This window comes from Stegodyphus dumicola, chromosome X2 (assembly GCF_044657685.1).
Source record: "Stegodyphus dumicola isolate Sdum_Otavi_A_Nest chromosome X2, ASM4465768v1".
Taxonomy (NCBI): Eukaryota; Metazoa; Arthropoda; class Arachnida; order Araneae; family Eresidae; genus Stegodyphus; species Stegodyphus dumicola.
This window is the reverse complement of record NC_140781.1, coordinates 45,223,099-45,248,203: the sequence shown is the minus strand read 5'-3', so window position 1 is coordinate 45,248,203 and position 25,105 is coordinate 45,223,099. Positions and strand designations below refer to the sequence as shown.

The 25,105-nt window shown below is 32.6% G+C and overlaps 2 protein-coding genes across 11 annotated transcripts in view; one reads left to right on the top strand and one right to left on the bottom strand.

The window, feature by feature from the left end:
- The window catches only part of Naglu (N-acetyl-alpha-glucosaminidase), a 181,289-nt gene that overhangs the window by 52,447 nt on the left and 103,737 nt on the right, over positions 1-25,105 (top strand). For all 4 annotated transcript variants that reach the window (XM_035365645.2, XM_085809538.1, XM_085809537.1 and 1 more), the window contains 2 exons: positions 1,617-1,778; positions 8,833-8,901. In XM_035365645.2, the coding sequence (XP_035221536.2) occupies positions 1,617-1,778; positions 8,833-8,901 (231 nt within the window). The remainder of the gene's footprint in view (positions 1-1,616; positions 1,779-8,832; positions 8,902-25,105) is intronic.
- The window catches only part of LOC118199723 (zinc transporter ZIP12-like), a 193,648-nt gene that overhangs the window by 163,696 nt on the left and 4,847 nt on the right, over positions 1-25,105 (bottom strand). For 3 of the 7 annotated variants that reach the window (XM_085809542.1, XM_085809541.1, XM_085809548.1), the window contains exons 1-2: positions 20,477-20,613; positions 5,065-5,223 (exon numbers count right to left, since the gene is read on the bottom strand). The exons of 1 other annotated variant lie outside the window; for it this stretch is intronic. The gene's annotated coding sequence lies outside the window, so the exon portion shown is untranslated. Of the gene's footprint in view, positions 1-5,064; positions 5,224-20,476; positions 20,614-25,105 lie in introns of those variants that run through there. 3 more of the 7 variants (XM_085809543.1, XM_085809545.1, XM_085809544.1) reach the window with 3 other exon arrangements.

Below are 25,105 nucleotides of genomic sequence, written 5' to 3'. Positions count from 1 at the left end.
AAACAATGTTATTTTAAATTACAATAGTGAATAAACATCATAATATTACTTATAGTAAGCAGTAATATTTCAAGATAACACTTCTTTTTATCGTAATATCATCTATATTTGTTTTTCAAATGACTTTTATTATTCTCTCCCAATTACCCTTCTAAATATGGGGGGAAAGGAGGAAAAAAAATATAAAAATAAATAAGTAAAATTTTCATCTCTATCTAAACATTTCTCAATTTTGGAATTCATTATTTCTTGGTATGAAACTTTGATTACAGTATACAACGTCTCCAGTATTACTAATTGCAGAGTTTCCATAAATTTGCATCTCCGCTTCTTAATACCTGTAGAAACTGAAGAAATTTAAAGTCAGACATTCGGTCTGGTAGCACATGTGAATTGAAAACGGTGCTGACAATGATTGCTGAGATCTTTTTTGAATATAGCGTGAATCATCTCGTGATCTAAGGGTGAGTTGGCATTAAAGGGTGAGTCAAGTACATTCACCTTCACCAAGCTCAGCTATTCTACTGAAATTTATTAAAATAAGTTTAAAAGAAACTTTGACAGTCCAGCAATTACATTACATTCTCATTTATCAATTTATATTTTTTTAATTTTCTTTTTATCCTAGACTGTAAAGGACAACATACATCATGCAAAATAACTGCGTTTCGTAAATTTTTTGCCCTCTCCCTAAGTCTCATTTTTCTCAATTTGCCTGCTAAAATTTGTTGCAAAAATATGATTAAATACAGCTAATAAATCCCGTCTTGTTACGTACTCTGGAATGGGAAAGTTAGGTTTCTTACAGACTTCATGGACTAAGTGAGATCTATGCAAGCGTCTCAATAAACAAATAGGAATTATAATTCTGTTGTTTCTCTGAATCCTTGGCAATACTTGACATTAAGAATTTTATAATAATTAAGAGGGTAATTGAAACAATTGACGCAAATCTCTTTTTTATCATATTCATAGATGGAATAGTAACTGAGGCTTGCGCTACTTTAATTATAGGAAATAACTTCCTATTTCATAAATGCCAGTCAAATTAATTCCAATAAAATTCTTAAATCCTTATGTGCAAAATACTGTAGAGGTGTCGCCCTGTTGGCATTGTGATCGCTGTCATAGCCTTGGAACCTTGTTCAAACTCCAGAGATGGCATGGATATTTTTAGGTATGTAGCCTTTTTGCGGCTGAGGGGGGGAGGCACTAAAATACCTTCCAGCCGAAGGTCCTCTCGAAAGGATAATAGAAAAGGAATAGGAGTGGGAGCCTTGGGATATGTCTCCCAGAAGATTTTCCTTCAAAGTTCAGGTGAAGCTGGACAAATTCGTGCCGTAACCTATAAAATGCCCATGGTCTAAAGCAATATGAGAGCAACGCTTGTCTTTTGACCACGACAGAACTCGTGGACTTGATTTGATGTTACGATCAGACAAGTGAAAAAAATTGTAACAATAACAACATTATAGTTATGCTGCAAACAAAATTCCTACTGTCATCTATATTTATTTAATCTTCAAATTAGGACTTCAAATTGCAATCTTATACTTACATGCATATAATATTTCTTACATTTATTACTGTATTTCAATGGCCTTTCAATATTTCAGGAACAGGATGGGAAACCTGCAAGCCTGGGTAGGACCATTAACAGAAAATTGGCATGAGATACAAGTCAAACTGCAACATCGAATTCTGGAACGGATGAGAGACTTTGGAATGACACCTGTTCTTCCTGCATTTAGCGGACGCGTTGTGCCTGCTTTCAAAAGGTACAGTTCCAATGTGTATTATTAATACACTCTTTTTGCGAAAAACTCGAAGCACCATGAAGGAAGTGGTTGTTTTTGATGAAATTAAATATGTGTATAGTTCATACACAGATAATGAAATGATAAAAAAATCAAGGTCATAGTATCTGTTCAGTTTACGGCTCACAATCACCCATTGAATGTTCAAATTAGTAGTTGATCGAACCGCCCCTGCGGCAATGCATGCTTGAATTCGTCGAGGCAAGGAGTGGTAGAGGTTCCTAATGTCATCCTGCGACACATTCTGCCAGGCATTCATCAGTTGCCGCTCCAGATCTACGATATTTTGTGGTGCCAGAATCTAACGGCCTACCATGTTCCAGACATGCTCGATTGGTGAAAGGTCTGGTGACCTTGTTGGCCAAGGAAGAGTATCAACCGCACGGAGACAGTCCAGAGATATGCTAGCGGTTTGTAGCCTGGCATTATCTTGTAGGAAAATGGCCTCAGATGACGTGCCATGAAGGGTAATGCCGCAGGATGGCATCAACATATCGTTGAGCTGTTAAAGATGTACAGATGATGAGTAACGATGACCTGGTGTCATAAGAAATAGCACCCCCACACCACCACACCAAGGGTTATGGCTGTATGCCTTTGTAAAACAAAGGCTGATTGAGACCGCTGGCCCGTCCTCTCCAGACACGAACACGGTGGTCATCTGCTTCAAGAGTGAAGCGGGATTGATCACTGAACACTATACGATGCCAATCTGATGACAGCCATGAAGAACAGCTGCGACACCACTCTGAGATGGTGGACGGTACCATGGGAGGTATAGACGTGGCTGTAGTGCGTTGAATAGTCGACAATGATACCGTAGGGGCGGTTCGGGCCTGGCGAAGAATCATCCTATCTTGCCTCGCGTTTGTGATTCTTGGCCTTCCAGAGCCTTCATTTTGTCGGGAATTTCCTTCTAGCAATCATTGCTGCCAACATCTTTGCACAGCAGTGTCTGAACACTGCAGGTGGCGGCCTGTTGCTCGGTATGACCACCCAGCTTCATGCAACCTTACAATGCGACCACGTTCAAAGTCGTCCAGTTGTCTGTAAGGTCTTTGATATCGTCGTAATGGCATCTTTAGTTGCTTCTTTACGGAATTACAATGGCAGCAACAAAAAAGATAAATTTTCCGCCTCTGTTAGTAGTTTTATATATTGCGAATGGCGCACTAGAAATGCGCTCTATGATCACAATTCCTGTTCATTTGACTTGAAACTTTGATCATTTGCACGTTCGATCAAGATGTTTTTTGCATACCAAATTTCGTCACGATCGCAAAAGCTCTTCTTGGTGCTTCAATTTTTTTGCAAAAGAATGTAGATAATGTTTGCAGCATAACTTTAATATTAGCATAAGCTTCATGAGTTCCGATGTGAGCCACTTATTCATCTCTTCTGCGCTTAAAAATAATCCTTTTCTAAAACGTTAATGCAAAACATCCTTACTTAATAACGGATAAAAGTAAACCCTAGTTTGGCAGCGATTTCAAATGAAAAAGCACAAAAGATTTCAAAACGAAAAAAAAGGGTAAAAAATGGCGTCTATTTCCCTTGGGTGTAATTCTGCCCACGCGTATAGCTCCAGTTTTCTTACATTCAATCTAAATAAAATGGATACGTTACGCTGATGTTTGAGCAAAATAGGAGAGTATTTTAAAAATAAATAAATGGGTAAAAGAGAGAGACAGAGGAAAGAAATATATAAGATAAGGTGAGTAAACATTTTTAGAATAGTCAAGATTGAAAATAAACCTTTTAAACCTTTTAACTAAAACTGGTAGATTTTTTTTTGAACATAGAAGGCTTCGAAAAAAATCTAATTCACTATTTGAAAAAGTTTTTTTTTTTAAATATATAAATTTAGTCGAAGGAGTATAATGAAAGACCGATACCTTAATTATTTTTTTAGGTTTTATATTTGAATACATTATTTTTGGTCTTATAGTTGGTCCTAAGATGAATTTCTTTACGCAGCTCAAATAAAAATATATATCCCTTATTTATTTTATTTTCTGAAATGATTTTGAACTGTTAATCTTTGCTATCATCATGAATAGAATCTCGAAAGCTCAATAGTTATTTCATTTCTTTCTTACTTTAACGATCATTCGGGATTTAAATATTTTCTCTCATCATTCTTGAAGCAGTACTCTGTTTTGAAGCTAAGTAAACTGTGATGCTGTAAGCAATTTAAGACATTCCTCCTATATTATTCTTGCGATTATTACGTTACCTGTCCGAAACTCTGAATCGATAATACATTCACTAGATTTGATTCCCGAAGAATACATCATTAATTCAATAACAGTCAACAACTCAATAAGTCAATAAGACTTCTAAACTACATTTTATGTCTTCTAAATGAAATAACTCAGTCAAACTTTTAATTTATAAGGAATATAGAATAGGTTTTGTGAAAACGTTTTCCAGAATCAGTATCATTTCTCAAGAAAATTATTAAACTGATCCTATGTAAAAATTTTTAGTAAAGGGAATGAACTGCAAGCTAATTTTCTGTGTGATGTCAGAAATATATTACTCAATGAATAGCTCATTTTAGACTCATAGAACTCCCTCCCCAAACAAAAGAACTACTTTTTTTTTCAGAACGAAACAAAACGAGATTCAAACCAGAAGACTTTCAGGCTACCATCTAATAGGAAGCTCTGAAGTAAGAAACCTGATTTTATTGCAGACCTAAGCAAAAGGAAACTCAGATATGAAATCTATCTGTTACCATCTAATTGGAAGAAAATTGACGGAAGCTGATATCCTTTTGTCGTAATTGTTAAAATTAATTGCAGCAATTACTGAAGATTCGGAGTCAGCTCTCTGGGACACCAAATCTTCAGAAATTGCTTTTGGGTCAAGGAAAGAAGTAACCTTTAAAGAATTATCAGTTTTGTGTAGATGAAATGAAATAAGTGAAGCAGTATATTATAGGTCAGCTCGACTACATCCTGCTTTTTGTTCAACAACAATCTAAAACTGGAGAAGTGAAAGAAATGAAATCAAGTACTTTTCTTTTCGTGTCTGTCTAAAAACCATAACTCAAATCAGTAGCAGAAATTTCCTTTTGTTTAATGATGTTGAGCACGTTATCATCAACAGGCACTAATAAAGCGTATCTTCTGTTCATTTTTATACATTATAATAAATAAAAGCTATCAAAAATTAGGAAATATTTGGCTTTTAGTAAGTTTTAAACTTAACGCTATTGTACAAAATAAATGTCTAAATTTACTTTTCAGTTTTCTAGGTAGAGGCCCTTGAATTGGATGAAACTAGTACAGCGTTAAGCCTCAAATTCCAGGACAGAAAAACGTTTTAGCAGAGCCTTCAAATCTCTGAACGGCACATCATCATCGCTGTGACATTAATCTTACAAATGCTTCTTCAGTTTCTGAAATAAAAAGAAATCATTTGAGCCATTAGAGAAAAAGGTGAAATCAACAATGGTAAATAGCAATCTGGGAATTTTGAGCTTTATGTGCTGAAACATTGTCATTCAAAAGCAACAATTTCTCAGGGGTTTGCCCCAGAGTTTTTCCCTCAGCGCTTTTCCCTTGTTTTGGTTGAGTCAAATGATTAGACAATAATCATCTAATTACTGTGATATCATGTGATATAGATTTCGCAAAAAATGTCCTTTTTCATCTCCTCAAGAAATGATGCCCAAAATTTTAATAGCAGAGACTGCAAACGTTCGTTTATGAATGTTGCCTTTCATGTTATGCTTTCCTTTGTCAAGAATTCAGATACCAAACGATAATTTATATTTTCAGTACAACAGATAGTACTGATTGACAACATTTAATAGTCTCTTAAAAATCAAACAACACTCGCTGCGTATGTTATCATACTTTCAGTGATGGATGCAATCAATTCACCGCGTTTCGTGATCTTACAATAACTAAATCATATATAGATAGCTTAAGAATGCCCTATCTTCATTTTTTCTAAACCAAATATCTGGAAACATTGGCTATTGCTAAAGCCTTAGCAGGCACATATGTCACCTCGTTCAAATTCTAAGACAGCAAATGTTTATTGATTGGTTTAATCAGGTATGGCAATGCGTTGAGAGTATCTGCTTAAGGAGGGATATTTTCGTTGTCCGTTGTTTAGTAAAATTAGTCGCATGAGTGGGAGCAAAATTGGGGATAAATTACGAGTGTACAGTGGCTTTATTCCTTCAGCTTCGAGGGGCACCACATGGCCAGACAGCAGAACATTTCTGGCATGCCATTAGCTGCATTTTCCAGCTGATCATATTTTAAGAAATCATATTGGCAGAAATATTCCTTAATTTTTAGAGAGACACCCTGTGTTGATCCGGTGCTAAGTCAGTTTAATTCATTTCAATATGTAGGATTCATTGTATTAATTTCCGGAGCAGGAAACTATTCGCTTCCCTTTCACTTCGAAATGAGCAAGATTCTGCCAGCTGCTAATTGTATGTGTTGACTGCTATATCTAAGAGCGCATAATAGCAGTGTTGAATGCGATCACTCCTTAAGATAAGACATTACCATCATAGCTTATAATAATACTAAATAGAATGAAAAAGACATATTTAAATTCTTCTGTTGAATATTCCGCAATCTTACCTCAAAATTTCTACCTTCACGCTGTTTTATGAATTGTTGAGCAGTTCAGTATAATCTTCCCAAAATTATCAATTAGTCGTCAATATAAATTTAAGATCCTTCTTAATACTAGCTGCTGCACGCTTGTGTAATATCTGTGATATGACTGTTTCATACCTTTCATTTTCTTCAGTCCAATTTTTGCATCGAGTTCTTGTTAAGATTCGACAAGACTTCATTGGCCTTCAGCTGCAACTTCTCCATTTGGAATCTACAGTAGTCCTTAAGGTTAAATTTCCAATATGTAACTCGAGCTCAAAGGCTCAGAATCTGCTCCTGAAACTTTCTGAAGAATACAGGCAGTTTCGGCTCGTAGAGACTATTTCAATTGCATTTAACTGAGACTAGCAAGTATTATTTTAAAATTACGTTTAGAACGTGTTCACACCTTTTCGCGGTGAGGTGAAAATTTGACAGCCGAGAGGCAAAAATTACTGGGAGTGTAGATGATTTGTTTATTAAATCTGGTTTTCTTATTTCCCTTTCCAATTTCTTATCAAAAGTGATTTTTGCTTCAGCGGTTTTATTGCCAGCCTTCTTTTCAGCCGCCGCAAATCAGCCCTCATCTCTTGTGATTATGATTTCCCGCTTCGTCTCAAGGAAATGTTTCATCTCAGTAATTGCAATAACACTGAAATCAGCGTTCATAGATATATCCTGTTTTATTTTAACGATAGCAGCAGCAGAAAACCTGGCAATCCAATGAGCGTTGTAGCAATCGAATCCCCAGTGGCCCCAGATCTCATTATCAGAACCATTCAAAGAGATAGCACTCTGTATTTCATTCAGGTAGCTCTTGAGAAATTCTGCAAACAAAAACATAAGTCTCGTACAAACAACAAGGATGAATAGCTCGATTGTTGTCGTAGCAGATATCAGTTTACAATCTGCCTGAGCAAAAAAGAAATTAAGTAAAAGTAAAATACAATCTTATTTTGACATTAACTTCAACGAAAATCTCGATTAAGAATTTTTTTTCTTTCAGGATGATGATACTCGTACTTGTCTTGTTCGAAATGCATAGAGTTAAATATTGAATTTTCTCTTAATTTAATTTCTACATAGTTGCGGTGCTCCTTTTCTGCATGAGCATGGAAGTAACTTAATTAGTACGTAAATATATGTGTAATAATGCTTTAAGATGCTCTAAAATACAAACTAACTTTAATAGGCTTTAAAATGCACACTAGCTTTGAAATCAAACATGTTTTAAATGTTTAGATAATAAAAAAGAGCTCGGAGGCTATGCATGACTAACTAGTGAGATAAGAGGATTAACTAAAGGATGCGACGAAGTATCGGAGTGTACGTGAAAAAAGAAAAAGTAAATTAAATTCCTTAAATATATTCAAATCTTCCAAAGCAAGCCCATTATAAAAAATTATTTTGCTAATGTCCTCAAGGTTCTTAAATAAGATATCTCCTAATATAAACGAGATATTTTTGCTTTGATAATTAGAATTAGGTAAATTTCATTTGTTAGGAAATTAAACACTTTAAAAATATACATATATTTGCACAAGATTTTACGATAATTTATATATATTTGTGCAATTTATATTATTTCAAATAATATTAATTAACCCTATGCAATTTGTAAATGACGTGTAACTGATGTTGAAATATTCTGGTGCTTCCTATATTCATTACAGGAAGTATAAAAATCATAGATCAGTTATATCAGTCGTTATCAGAAAGTGAAAAAAAGGTTTAAATTGCATTTAAATGTTGCTCATGTAAAGATGACTAAATAAATTAATTAAACACCTTGTATTTTGCACATAATTGTGTTACCTAACCTATAACCTTACAATGAATAACTTTTTTAATTAATTTTTGAAGATTAACATGCTGTACTTCTAGCGCTGTGCCACTTTACAATACAGTGCTGAAATTCTCAACTTGCATTCATTCAGATTTATAACTCTGCATGGTTTAAACATATATGAAATATTTTGTTTTGATAACTGAAGACTGCGCCTTGAATTGAAAATGTAATCTGACAATGTGTAAAACAATTTTGAGTTACTTATCATAAAGAATACAACCATTACTTATGCATCTAATTCTAGCCTCAAACCGCCATCATTATCGAATCTTTACAAGGAGCCAAGAAGCTTAATGAGTATTATATAATCCTATAATTAATTGTATTTTAGTTCTATTCCTATTTAGTATATTCCGAATAATTAATATGTCATGAATGGAACTATATTAAATATCCATTGCTTAAATGATTTGTATTAAAATATGTTGCAATATTGCATTATGTGAGAAATGTTCATTTTTAGTTTGTACAGTGTGTTACTCTTGAATGTTTCTAATTCATCACATGCCTTTCAATCAAATACATTTTCTTACAGAGTATTCCCGAATGCGTCTACAACTTATTTGAACAAGACCTGGGGGCATTTCCAAGCACCCTATACTTTGTAAGTAGATACTAAATATATAACCTTTCTATTTAATTTCCTTTAGGCCTGTTATAATACAAAATTTTGAAAGATAAAAATCAAGCTAAAATATCACATATTGTATCCAATTACGATAAGTAATACCTGTAACAGTAATAATCAGTAAAAATATTTACTGTAATTCATCCATAAATTCGTAAAAAATTAATTCGTGTATATTTATGAAAAAACACAGCTTCTAAAGAGCAAAATACTTGGTGTTTTTTTTTTTTTTTTTTTTTTTTTTTTTTTTTTTAGTTTAGTTTTTATTTCTTAACTTTGTTTATCACATATATTTATGCAGCAAACTGAATTTCTGTAAATATGTTTTCTGTGAAAGTCGTATAAATTAATTTCATAAAAACACTACTTTTTCTTTTACGATGAGCTACTAAATTTTATTCCGATATAAGTAAAAAATAAACAGGATTCTCTTCTGCAACAGAAAGGGAAAAAATCTATCTGATTCTCACTATTTAAATTTAGGGTATTTAATTCAATCACCTGTTTTAGATTTAAACTACTGAATCCTGTAAAACTTGATAAGATTTGATTATTGACTTATTTTAAGTTCATTAAAAAGGATGAAAAAAATTGCGGATTCGCCTACATCTGTAAGATATTTTCTGCCTTCTTTCCGCATACCTTTGTGGCGTAATTGGAAGCATACTCGACGCGTATTTGAGAGGTCTAGGGCTCGAGTCCCGGCGGGGGCAATGCTATGTATTGAGTTTTTCAGTAAAAATGGTGAAAGATTTATAACAAACAAACTTTTTTTCTTTAAAGTACAGAAGTTGTGCAAGTGAAGCTTGCTTTATTTTCAGTATAGCTATCGAAACCAATTCTCTTCCAGAATCACTCAATCGAGAAAACCACGTGTGTAGCATCTGATTTTGAAGAAACTTCATTTTTACGAAAATAGTGATCCAAGTCTAAATTATAGTTAGTTCGGTATAATTATTTTACTGTAATCGATAACATAATATGGCGGGGGAGAAAAAGGAAATCATATGCTCTCTAAGTGGCTGCAATTCACTTCAGTTGACGTATATATGTGGAATTTATTTTCCTGGTAACAATGAAATTTTATATACAAACATTTTGCATATAAGTTTTATACACGTAGTTGAGTGGCGATCGCTTTAACATCACCTGCAGTTACAGACACACATATAATTTTTGTCTGATCTATTACTGATAAGAAACCTAACTAACAACATAAACAGCAAATTACCAGATACTTTGTCAGCTGCATTCTTACATTACAGCAAACCACAGATTTCAAGAAAAATTTAAGAATATCAATTTAAGCACAACATCTAGGTTCATTGCAATGCCAACAACAGCAGAAGGTGGCTGCATAATAATTACAACACAATATGTACTACAGTCAGTTTTATGAACAAATGATTCATCTTTCCATCTCCTTAGCTTCCTGTCATTCCCAGGTGACGCCATGTGCAGTTTGCTAGTGTTTATTTGCTAATAACTTGGCAGACTTGAAGAAGACATAACGGGAATTGTTTAAGAGTTTAAGAAAACAGTTTCAGAGATATGTTGTCATTTTGTGGCAATGTATGTATCTGCATGCTTAACTGTATACAACAAAGCATATGTAAGAGAAGACAACGGATGCATTTTCGGAGAGCTTTCTAATGGAAATTAACTCATATTTATGTTACATACGGTAGAAACTTCTGAAAACATCATGCAATTAGCAGGAGCAGAAGGAATATTAGTGTTCAGTTATCTTGTCCCTATTTATCCCTGATCTTGTCCACTCATCTATTTCTGGGTTATGATATAAGTAATGATAAACTTGATTAGTATCTGCTTTCAAGAAGAATAAAAAATTTAGTGTTCAATTCTCTAATCCAATCGGTTATTTGCGGGCTATGGTACTCAAAGGTGATAATATATATTACTGTCTGCTACCAGGAGGTACAGGAATATTAGTTTTCAATTGTCTAATCCACTCGTCTTTTGTGTGTTATGGTAATTAAGTGATGATAAAATAGATCAGTATCTACTATCAGAAGGAACAGAAATATTAGCGTTAACTTGTCTAATCCATTCGGCTATTTGTGGGTTAGGCTAGTAAGTGATAATAAAACAGACTAATATCTATAGAAATTTACGTATTCGTTCATATCTAGGGTTTTAAAGTTTTTTTTATTTTCAGTGTTGGAACTACATACGTTTTATGATAGTGCCCCCCTTTTCTCCAAAAAAATTTCCCGTTATGTCTTCAAAATATTTTCAGTACATTTATAACGCCACAGAGTTGAAACACATACATTTCGAGGTTAATCTGAATATATAGTTTTACTGGTAGAAAGACTTCTAAAAAAGCCTGCAATTTAATTAATAGAAATAACTTCATAAAGTTTTCACAGTGTTAATTACTGAATAAAATTATACTTATAAATTAAAAAATTGAAAGGAAGAGCTTGGATACGTAGTACATAGAAACAGTTACAGAGAGAGGCTATATGCAGCGTAGAATTCTATATACAGCTATCCCTAAAGTTACGTATTCCCCTTTTACAAAATTTCAGAATTACGAATTTATTTGTAGAAAATACTAAGAATAAAAAATAACTAAGAAAAATAAACTAAAAATAAAAAATTTCACCTTATTTTACAAACTCTTTCTCACTTCGTAAAGATGAGAAATTTCTGATGATATTACTAATCATTTGTTAGTTTAAAATACAGACTCACAAAATATTTCGAACATAACAGAGTATCACATATCTTTCAGAAAAACAGAAATGTCTTAAACATTGATAGGTCGATTAGCTATGTGATTGATTAATAAATTAGATTGGATTAAGGTAAATCACACAGGAAACTTAGAAAACAGGCTTTTAATAACATAACATGTTGTTAAAATCATGAAAACCCCATTCAGCCAGCTCCTATGTCGAGATTTGAACCCGAGTCGAATTACCAGTATTTAACGTTTATACCGTTTGGCCACTGTTGGGTGATGGCTGATGGAGGCTTGAAAATGAAAAAACAAATATTTCAACAGCGATTACAGTAAAGCAAAGCATGCAGCAATTAAAGAAAAGTAAGAATCTCTTCAAAATGAATTAGACATTGTAAAATAGACGATATGGTCATAAAATATTTTAGTTAGAAATATAGAGTTGCTGTAGAGGGTATATGTTTTGGAGTAAAAAAAAAAAAAATCCGTGGAATTTTATTCCTGTCTTTCACCTGACTTTGTCCCTGGTAAAAAGTTCAACGAGCTATGAACAAAAAATAATGTGGGATCACTTAGACAATTTAGAACTGTAAGCAATACTTAAATAACCCGTTCGGTGCTCTGATGTGATTAAAGCCGAGAATCAAGCACTTACATTTGAGTTAGTTAAGTACTATAAGAAATAAGATTTGAATTAATTAAGTATTAGGAAAAAACGTTCTTAGTCTTTAAGAATAAATTATCCTGAGGCATTGATTTATTAATGAAAAAAAAATCTGATGTGGTGGTGTATTTAATTATGGCAAAGCACACTAGGGCTATCTGCCTAAGGGGAGGGATGCCTTCGTGGAGGACTTTCTAAGGGAAACTGGCTCGTATACACATGGGAAACATACATGGGAAAAACCACGAAACACCCATGCAGCCAGCCCGTTCGCGGGATTCGAACCTCGGACATAACTACCAGTGTTCAGCGACTTTACCGCTCGGCCGCTGGTGGGCCAAATCTGATTTGGACACCCCATGACTGCTAAATTATGCACTTTTTTTTTTTTTTCTTCTCCACTTCATTTAAACTTAATTTTTCGAATTATTCTAACTTAATGATTCCTCAAGGCAAGCAAATATAAGTATAGGAACCGGAAGATCGCATTAAAAGTTTGCTTTCGTTAATTGTCGAAATTCTTTTTTTTAATTAGACATTGCCAAAATAGGAATATTTTTGTCATTTAGAATACTTCTGCAACTTGGAGAATGCTATAATTATGACCAACGTTAGCGAAAATAAAAGCCAGGTAAGGGGATGTATATATATATATGTTTGCTTATTGTATACCCATATGCAAAATTTTAACGTTCTTCGGCTAATCAATTTTGAGTTATGCAAATACATACAGACGTCATGAAAAAAAAAACCCTTTTGAATCCATTTAAAATCAATTTTACAACCCGTTTTGGAAAAAATACTCCTTTATTCTGTTCGTACATACAGACGCCACCCATACAATCATCCAACTCGATTCGGAAATGGTCAAAGTAGATATTTCCGTTGAAATATGACACCGGAAATTTTTATGATTATAGTACTTCCTTTACTTCGGACAAAGAAGTAAAAAAGGATAATTACGAAATTTACCCTGAAGCAACGGATGGCTAACGGATCAGAAATGATTAAAAATGAGACATCAAAAATTATTAACATTAAAAAATAACATTAGATTTAACTAAATCTGTAATAAATGCGATTTCTCTAGAATAATAGAATATATTACCCAAGTTTAGGTGCTTTTTACATCCTGTATAGGGTAAAATAAAGCCGTTCCATTAAATAATTTATTTACAAAAGAAATTCGTTATTCGGCTCAACAATACTGAACAACTTACCGTTTTCTTTTCTTGCAAGAGCTATCCGTTTCTTTATAAATATAAATCTACATTTGCATATTTTTGTTTAATTAAGCACTGAACAAATAAATGTGAATGATGATCCAAACAAGTTAATAGATAAGATTATTAAAATAATTTTATATTTTTAATTTAAATTTTTTTCAGCTCTTAAATTAATTTTGATTTTAATCCTTAACTAAAAAATTAATCATCGAGATAAGTAAGTTAAACTTAGTAACTAATTTACGGTAGATGTTTCACAGAACCGTAAATGAATGAACTCTATGATCTTTATGAAGCCTCAGAATCGAATTGAATTATTCAACAGCTTTTGGCTAACACAAAGTGCGCCATCTGTTCACCTTCCAATGAGCTGGGATGATATAAAACATTTCAATAAAACTTAAGATGATGTTATTAAGTAAGATGCATAGAATCTCTTTTTTCCAATATTTGTTAAGCAACAGTGTTTGAAAGAACTGATGTCAACCATCATTGTTTCGCCCCATTATGCGACCAAAACTCCAGGTGCTACTAGAGACTTTGCAACACTTTCACATCGATTCTTTCAGCAACAGCAGCTGCAACTGTTGATAAATCATGAATGTCTGTCACTCGCAGTTTGTAAACGAGATCTATGACGATTCCCGAACGATATTAAAAACGCACTGTGTGATATCAAAAGATCTAACCGGCCAATGAACTGTTATCCTACTACTTCCTTGAATTCTTATATTAAGCCTGTATGCCTTTTCTTGATGGTAAAAGTGATAAATAAATGCTCAGCGTTAGTGCTTAATGGTGTCTTAGCGTTACCCATAATGCGGGTTTTATTGAATTATCAATGTTTTATTGGAATTCAATAGTATCTTCTCGATATAGTATTTTCTAAATTCTTAATATTTTATTAATGCTTTAATGAGCCCAACTTAGAGCCATTATTTTCAATAAAACGTTCAGCATACTGAGCGTATTCATTTTGGCTGATGGTGGATATGACTATCTGGAAAAGCATAAATTTATATAAAATTGGTATTCCTCCCAAAAGGCACGTTTCGTTGTAAAATGTATTAGCATTTGAAATTTCACACTTTCGTAACTGTCTTTTAATGATGAAGAGAAGCAGTACATATAATTTTCGGCCATTCGATATTTATTTCATGTTATAACAGTTTCAAATATTAGTCTAGCTCTCTGAAATCTGTTTCGTTATTTTAAGAGATTGGTGCTGAACACATTTCCTTCTTACTGACGGATACAAATGGTTTCTTGGAAGGTCCAAAGTATTACATGTACATTGCTAGCATAAGAAATAGAATCAAGGAATTCAGTTAGTGCAAAAGGAGTGCCAAATGAACTTAAATCGAAATAGGATGAAACTTAGAAACGAGTAATAGTGTGAATAAACCTTGCAACACTTTGTTTAATCTGTAAATGTAATTAACAGTTCTCACTGTGAACTTTCACCTATTTAGAATTAAATCCAGTTTAGTGCTGGGACTACAAGTTAGCCAAATCTCCTTGAGCAGTCATAGTTCGACCCGGGCTCTATACTTTGCAAACGGATTTGCCTGAATTTTTTTTGCAGATTTTCCTCATGTATAGAGTAAACACTATCACCTAGTTTCCCTTGAAAAGTTCTCCACGAAAGATTTCCTACTTTGGCAAACATCCAACCGATTTGTATTGTTTTGTCTATTGATAACTAACTCAATATATTAAAAATTTTTACTGTAGTTTTTGTTAAATTCAGTTTAAGAACAACGTGGAATTATTTATGCCTATATAAAATTATAGTCAGAAATTATCGATAATGCAAAGAGGCACGATTAAAGAAGAACTGAACACAAACTACGAATATCACTTATAGTTTTCTAATTTAGACAAACTATTTTGAGATTTTTTTATATAAACATTATTGTAAATTTCAGTTGTCTACATTGAATATTGAAAAAATAGCTCGTGAATTTGTAACTATTAATTAATGCATGATTTGTCTTCTGAAAGTAACATTTCACAAGCATTGCTAAGAAATTCAGTGCATTTGAATGTTAAGATTTGTTATGAAATCTTATTGACGTAGTCTGAATTTAAATTATTAAAACCCAAAAATGTGGGAAGAAAAGAAAAATAAACACAATTTTATCATAGTCCAAATGTCATAAGATATTTCGAACGAAATAAAGATTCAAGTCTTTTTGAGGTTCATGTAAAATTTTGACTTGAATTTTAAAATTTGAAGTTCTAACCAGCATATGTTCCTCCAAACAAAACTGTGTTACCCTTGACAACTCGTCGTCGCCAATTGCTTCCCTGTAAGTCTGATAAGGGTTTTTCATTATTATCATTATTGATATTTTTAAGAAGCTAATGAAGAGTGTTTGTTTTTTTGAAATTTTAAAGAAATAAATACTATTACTTAAGAGTAAAAAATAAATGAGAGCTCTCTTTTCGTAAAAAAAAATATATATATATATATATATATATAATGTAATTTTTTGCGTTACTCTTTAGAGACGTCTTATGATAAAATTTTCTGTCGAAATAAAATGGCACTCAAAGAATTAATAAGCAAAAAACCACCTCTGTCAGCAATTGGATTTCAACAAAGTTCTTATCTGTATTATCTTAACTTATCAATAGCACTATGCAGTACTAACAGCAGATGGAAGAATTTAAATAATATAAAAACTTCAGCTTTTATCTTCTTTCTTACTTAAGAGATGTATGCGATATAGTTTTCGAAACATATTTTTAAACTTCCCTATTATATTTTTGTGAAGTTTGGGCAAAGTCGGTGGAGATTCCATTCTTTTAAACCTCTGAGCGCGCAGGATTTTAGATCTGACACGAAAACCGGTATTTAAACAGCATTTATTAATTGAGTTTGTATAATTACTTATTTTAGTCTGTATTTTCATAAACTTACAATCATTAAGATGATATTTGCATTATTAAAAAAAGCAAAATATATTAAATTATAAGCTAATATACATGTGTATATTAATAATATAATAATATTAAAATATTATAACATTTCATATCTTGTATGTCTATCATGTAAAAGATGCGCACGTAAAAATTGAGATGTAGGCTCTCAGCTTCAGTAGAGCAAAGGTAGAGAATCCATCTTGAAACGAAGTGGTATTGGATTGGAATCCCAATCGAAGATGTGGCATTTTATTTTTAATGGGGCTATATACTAGTACACGAACTACAAAATATGTTTCATAGCTATTAAGCCCGCAAGAGGCGGAATGGAGAACACCGCTAAATACTGATCCTCCTCCAGTTTGGTTCTTTGACGAACTGACTGCCTGCACTGGATTTTCTTGGTTTCCCCCATGCCTAGCGTGATTACTAACTATGCTTTATCAGCACTGATTAATTAACCAACACACATAATTCTTGGCATATATGAACTGAATTGTTAATGTATTTTTTTTTCTTTGAGGCTTTTCTTTTATTACTAGTACTACTTAATATGTGTGTGATGGTTAAAAATTATAATAATTAAGAAGAAATTAAAAGGAAAATAAAAATTGTCATAAACCTAATGATTGAAGCTGCCAAAACAGCTGCATCTTCCTAAAATCCTGGCAGAAATCTTAGCCGACACGCAGGTGGATTTCCCCTTCTAAATCCATTAGATGGTAGATAGTATCGGAGAGTGGTTTTCTGCTTTTCATCTTCCATTCCGATAAGAAGGAACTCAGTGTGACAGCTTCAGAGTTTATAACTACAGAAATTTCTCCAATTTTATCCTCGACTTCTGCAATAAGAAACGGTGTAGTTATTTATTGCCCGACAATTGCGATTGCCTTTGCCAGTCATTGTTACGTAATACACCATTACATCCCTTCTGTAATTAATTTCTACCCATGTCCCAAGATTAGAAGATTTTTTTTTCTTCGTATTAATTCTATGCCATTTTGAGAAGCTTGCCATTTTTGCCATTTTGCCATTTTTAGCTTCGATAAATTTTTTGTAGCTTTATCATTAAGTGGCAAAGCCTTCATTGATTTTATAAAAGTCACTTTATAAACAAGAGGACATTTGAATCGTTTAATAAAAATTACAAAACGGTGAATTCCACAGAGTCACCCGTGTATTTATTTCATATTCCCCAGATTAAAATTGCTGCATTCATGCATTAAGGAGACCATAACGTTTGAATCACTGTCTTTAAAATTTTCATCACAATTCGCATTTTTTGTTGCTTTAGGAACAAGAAAAATTTATATACCTTTTTAATTTTCTGAAAAATCAGGTTTAATTTTTTAATTAAAAAAGAATTAAAATTGGTGAGTTTTAAAATTGGCATGGATCACTATTTTGTAGTGTCATCTGCTAGATTTTTATTTTAAAGCTAATTAATATTTGGAAGCTTTTATTTTAAATTTCATACAAACGCGAATACATTGCTTTAGTTAAGCGATGTGGTGGGGTTTTTTTTAATCATTTTTTTTTTGTTTGAGCGTCTGTGTGTGATTTTTTACTACCCAATTAAGAAGTCAAATCCCTCAATCGATCATTTTCATGTCACAGTTTTTTGCTTCATTTTTCATTAAAACATACGGCCCACCAGCGGCCGAGCGGTAAAGACGCTGAACACTGGTAGTTCGGTCCGAGGTTCGAATCCCGCGAACGGGCTGGCTGCATGGGCGTTTTCGTGGTTTTCCCCATGTGTAACGTGTATACGAGCCAGTTTCCCTTAGAAAGTCCTCCACGAAAGGCATCCCTCCCCTTAGGCAGATAGCCCTAGTGTGCTTTGCCATAATTAAATACACCACACCATTAAAACATACCTGAAAAGCGAGCCAACAAGTGCACCCTTCAAAGTAACGAGTTTGGAAACTAAACATAAAGGAAACTAATGTAATGATAGCTGGCAAAATGAAATTTCCTTACAAACTAATAAGCTGACCAACAACAATGTCGGTTGAAACAATGCTTAATTGTTATATAAAATCATATAAATTACATAAAATTTCCTTCAGTAACAAAGTAAAATAACAAATAACATAGGCAGCTCTTAAAATGCAATCTGATGGGTTCTTCACATAAGTTTCTTTCTAATTTATAACTAAAAATAATAATACAATAAATGGTATTAAGAAATACAAACTGAATAAAACTTTTTTATGGTTAACATTTAACTAGAAACAATTTAAAAAAAAAAAAAACATTTTACCCCGTTTTTGTTGGATTTATTATACAGCTCGTGTTAACTCTTTTACATTCTTGCACTTAAATAGCTTATAAATAAAGAAGCTCATAAGGCCGTAAAAGAAAAAATAATTACGAGCTATTTTTCTTCAAAATTGTATATCTTTGTTCTTTTTTAAAATCCTTAATTATTATTTTTTTTTAAGGCGGGGCCGATCAGACGGGAAAGTAGTTAGTGACACTGACTGCCGAACCGAAGGGCCTGGTTTAGAATCCCGGAGGTCTGAATGTAATTTGTCGGTCCCATTATAGGAGACAACGGTGGTCCACCTGTTAGGTGCCTTCATAATAAGCAGACACCATTGCTTCCGGCCTTAGTATTGGCCAATGCCTATAAACGGCTAGAGCCCGCCATTGGAGAAAAAAGGGGGGGGGAGAAAGAAAAGCTAATATCTTTTCATAAATTATCATACCTTAATATTGTTTAATGTTTACAAAAAAATAAATTAACTATAACTTAAAATAGTAAAGGAACTACAGTAAATGAAAATATTTTTAACTAAAGGATAATCTCTTTATTAAATATTTCTAAAAGGCTCATCATTTCATTAAAGTTTTATATGCGTTATGTGAAACAGTATTTTCTGGTTCAGATTTTTTTTAAGCAATTTCAGCTCTATGGGTGGAAAATTTTATAAACATAAACTCAAACTTTTTGTATTTCCCAAACAAAAATTTCCAACTAGTAAAATATTTTTCATGTTTGAATAAGTTAAATGTCAAAAGTGTCATACCTTCAGATGCAACATTGGCAAAGATTTATGAGAATGCATTTATCATCTTAAACCATCTTTCAGTGCTTATTATTATCCGAAACCCAAAGTTTCTCAAACACATTAAAATAATAACTAATTATAAAACAATTTTTTTGGAAATTAATGTTTCTGTGTTAGACAAAACAACACTTAAAACACAAATGTAAAATATGTAGCTTGTCCTTAATAATATTAATTGTGCATATCTCTGTGAATTTTGTATGTAAAGGTATAGAAATTTTCGTATTCTATAGCAAGAGCATAATAATATGGAATTTTCTCTCTACTAAGATCATGTAAAAAGTACACTTTGTATGACCCAAACTAATATCGAAAATGTGTTAATAAAATTCTCTACTTATTTAGAGAAATTTTGTAATTACGAGAATATATTTAAGAACTATAATTTAAGAAATGCAACCTATATATATATTTTTCTCCAACTTGCTTTAAATCGATTAAATTCAGCAAAAATGTTCAGTTCACAAATATACTAAATTGTCGCAGTTTTTTACTTGTTGCGGGAATACAAAAGTACTATTTTCTAAACTTTCAACTTCCTTTTAATTTCCAGCTAATCAAAATTTCAGTATATTTGCACACATCACGTTCCTCTACAGCAGAGGTACAGGTCTATTACTTTGATCATGCTTATATCAAATTATCTCTCTGCCAATCTCTTTCATTAAAGTATAGAAATCGTTAAGAACGACTATCATTTTTTTGAAAATATCATGAACACCTTCAGTGACTGAAAGCTAGGAAAGGACAGCTTGGCGAATTTCAGAACAATATTTTTGGGTATTTAGCAACAATAAAATTAGCTATAACGCACGTCATTAAAAGAAGGCACTATATTATTTAATTTTAAAGCACATAATAGTATTAAACATAAGTAGAATGATGAGATGAAATAAAAAATTAAAAGCTACGTATAGGCAATATGTTATATTAAACTGTTAAAACATACCTCAAAACATTTCTTTGGGAGAGAATTTTATCTGTTAATACAGGAATTTTAAGTGTGATTTCTTTTTGCAACGCACACAGCTAATTTTCCCTACACATGGGAGCGTTTATTTCTTTGCTACCAGCCCTCCGCGTTTTATGGCAATAATTGTTACGAATATGAGGCACTTAAAGGTTTTCGGAACTTTCTATCCCCAGGTTCAAAGTCCTGCTGAGCGCTTCGTTATCACTTGAGATGGAACGTCTTGACACGACTGCCATAGATAGGAAGGGGGTGTTGCGTGACCTTATCGATGACCTGTTGATGTGAAGTTATAGTAAATTCTTTGGACAGGCCAATGTTTCCTTCCAAGGTTATTTTGCTACTCCAGCAGAAAAGGCAAAATTTTTGGAAGGTCCTAAGAAAACAATATAAGAAGGCCAGGTCCAACACTAGGCCCTTTTTCCGACCTAAATTTTGAAATCAATGCGGCTCCGAAGTTTTTCTGCCCAGTTGCTTATTAAATCGTAAAACTTCTGCCGTCTTTAAATTCGGCTACGATGTTGTTTCATCGTTTCTGGCACTGAACCATAGATGTGTCCACTACTGTTCAGGGATGTTAATTATAGGGCAGAAAATTCATCTTTTTAGACGTGCAAAATTTGGAAAGGATATATTTAAAAAATATTTTTCATTATTCCCCAGAGTGCATTTTTAGTTGTTTCTTTGAATTATAAATTAATTCACTAGATTTTGTTACCCAATTAACCTGATCGAAGAAAATAATAGCAAATAGATTTAACTTTAGATTGGAATAAAATGAACTTTGCAAAACTATCGATGGGTAATTGAAAGCATTTTCATCCTAACTAATGGGACTTAATTTGTTATTGAAAAAGAGAGAAATTTGGACTTAGAAGTTATTTTGTTTCAAAAGTGATTTTACGTTTTTCAAAAAATATTTAAATGAAAATAATTTCTCTCAGAAAAAAATGATTCTATTTAAGTAATAATTTTAAAAAATATTTTATTTAGTTCATAAAATTAATTAGTTTTAGATTTTACTGCTCAAGAACTTGAGAAGCGCATTGATTTTAAGTAACTTAGTTAAAACTGAAAATCTGAATTCCGTTTTGGTTTATCACCATATTTATTTCTGTACTAAGAACTTACCACAGCTAAAGATTTTCTGTAATGTTAAGATTTCGGAAAACAAATATATCGATTTTTCCCAGTAACTAATTAATGTCTAAATGCTACAACTGAACATAATTTAATATTTACAATAATAAAAATACACGATATTCAGAAGAAAATGGGGGACAAATCCAGTAATGAGAAACTTTGCTATTCTACTAGAACTGCAAATCTCGAAATAGTATAAATCAGTAATCATTCATATTTCACTAGTAAAAAAAAATTCTGCATCTTTCAAAATCTGTGTAAGATGCATAATGTTTAGATGATACTATCATTAATAAAAGTGAAACACATAATGAATTTTACTCCTGTAAAGGGCCTGATTTATATGCAAAGTCAACCAGGAATCTGGACTCTAATATCAAAGCGACCTCCATATTGTTTGAACTAGATGATGCTTTCGTAAGCGAGTTCGCTCATATTTTTTCTATTAGAACTATAATTACATGAAGTAGTAAATGAAGTGCGTTACTGTATTTGTATAGAGAAATGGGGAAAGGTGAATTTACATTTGAATCTTATTTTTTCCTCATCAAGTAAGAGTCGTGTACTCGAGTGTATATTGTACAGATCATTCGGTTTAATAAAAGATAGAAACAGGAAAAAGGAACTATGCCCAAGCCGGGTTTCGAGCAATGTTCCACTTGGATGTGCTAATCGCATACACCACGGGCGCACATATGAGGGGGATGCACTAATTGTTTAAGATTAATTAAGATTTTCAACATCATTATTAAGAATTCTTTAAGTTTCCAGGTACTGGTTTAAAATGTATAAGCTTTTATTATCTTTCAAACATAAAATAAACTGAAATCCGGAAAATAAAACACACAAAATGTTTGCAGAAACATTAGAGTTTTTTTTTTTTTTTTTTTTTTTTTTTTTGTTGTTGTTGTTCCCGGAGCAGAAAACGCCAAAAATCAGCTACTTGGCTTCGAATCTCAAATCTTCCAACTAAAAGTCTGATGAGCAATCTCTTTCCCCACAACATCCCGCATGATGGAATGCGATTATTCCTTATATTCTCCCCCACTTGACAGACGATTAGGAAGACTAATATTCCAAATCCAATAAATTCAATATGGCATCGTAGTGGGCGAATTATCATCTATCATACATTTATTCAGGAGTCGCTGTAGAAACATTAAGTTTTTCAAAGCTAGACTCATGAAAAATTACTTATGCTCTCGCTAAGATGAGAGCTACGGATTTTTCAGCTGTTAGCTAGATGTACTACAACTTACACTCTGCAAGCACGACGGAAGGAATGCAATAGTTACTTTTAAAGTACTTTTTTCTTGTTTAAATAACTTTAAATAAAAATGAATTGAATTATTAGGTTTTCTTATGAAATATGTTATATAAAAAAATAGGAAAAACTAAGATATTTTGCTCTGAATTTTAGTTTTTTAGATTTACAGTCAATTTCCCACTGCATAAACACTTCTGACACACTGTAGTCGATTCCTTTTTATACGATATCGATATAATGATCCACAAGAAAGCCCTATCATTTTCATTGGTTTAGTGCAGCAATTCTTAAATTATGGACCTCTAGAAACAGAAATCCATCCGAATGGTACCTTCAGAATAATTTTGATATACTACAATTTTTAAAGTAAGCTATGAAAATTTCATTTCACGGAATGCATGAAATCAATTGCTTTTGACTTCTTCAGAACAGAATCAAATTACGGAATAATACTAGCATGTTCCAGAAACTGAAGCAGATATTGCACATTTCATAGCAAGAGAAAAGTATCACACTTCCCAAAGGAATCATGCGATAGAGATATTTCAAATTTAATTTAAAATATTGTATTTATAGGTCTCTTTTTATTCTTAATAAAACTATTTTCATAAAATTCATAAACCTTTCATTTCTTCAAAGTCAGATTTAACTTGAGCAACAATAATGGCACATTTCAAACACTGAACCAGATATTGTACATTTCGTGGTAAAGGAAAATAATTATACTTAGTGCAGAAAATTCCAATAAATATATTTTGAATTTCGTAAAAAGTATTGTATTTATAGCTTTCTTTTTTTGTTAACAAAACTATTTTTTACAAAGTTTACAAACTAAACTTGAAATTCTAATAATTTGTACAGTAAACTTTTGTTCTTAAAAATATTTTATGTCTTATGCAAGGCTAGAGTATACAGTTAATATTTAAGGGTCTGGAAGATGCAAGTCATATGATATGAATTCTTAAAGTTTAAGAACTGCTGGGCTGGTGTAATTTTTCTTTTAGTTCAACTACCCATCTGACAGCCGAAACCACATTTCAAGGACTTCTTTTAATAAGTGAATCTTTTTCTGAGAAATTAATATTTTTTCCCTCCGAAACAATAACCAACTAGTAATTTAAGTGTTAATCTCAACAGTTTTCAAATGGAATTTACCTTTACATTCTATCTTGTACGGTTTTTGAACTCTGGCCCGTATCACTTTCGTCCGGAAGAAATTCCTTTTTCCCACTGACGACCGTTAGAAAATCCTCCACGAAGGAATCCCTCCCCCTTAGGCAGATAGCTCTTGAGTGCTTTGGAATAAATAAACTAAACCAAAGCACTGACGAGTAACTTTTCGACCTTCCAGTGATACTCTGTCGACCAAATCACTCAGAACTTTCTATTATCGAAGGGGTCGTCACTATAATACCCCATCTCCCCATCCGAGCTGCAGATTACTCTGCGTTTTCTGCATTATGTTAAGTATTAATGGATTACGAAAGCATCCCTCTAACCCCCCGACTCTGTCCTACGTATGCTCCCCCTTCCTTTCAGACCATCATGCCATCTTAATGAAAATGCCCTTAATTATTACTTCAGTATTTGAAAATCGAATCCCTCTACTCATAGCTCCATGCAGAGTGGTTAAGATCCTTGAACACTGGTAGTTCAACCTGGGTTCCAATACGAATATTGCATGGTTAGTTTTCAGTGCTTTTCTAGATGGGTAACGTGAGTACTAGCCAATCTTCTTATAAAATCCTCCACAAAGATATCCTTCCTCGTGTGTTTTCCTCTACATCCCCCTACATCCTTTGTTTCTTCATAGATATCCCTCGTATGTTTTGTCATATTCAAATAACTTAACCCTCTATTCATAATTGTTAGGAAACTTTGTTTTTTTTTCTCTTGCCTCGCCTTAAGGTAAGGTACTTCTATGTAGCGAATTTTAATAGAAGATACCACCACGAAAAAACGAAACTCAAGACTTGAAGATTCAAGAATTTCTCTACATTTAAATGTTATGCAAGTTTGGATTTTTCCTACACCGTATTTGCATAACGTATTTCTGTGTACTAATAATGCACGTTAAATAGTAGAATTTTTATATCGTATTTGTTTATAGTATTATTATCAAATTCAATAAGCAGGTGAGATGTTTTAACATTTTAAGTTATTTGTTAACGACTTACTTCTTTAGGGTACTTTTGCGC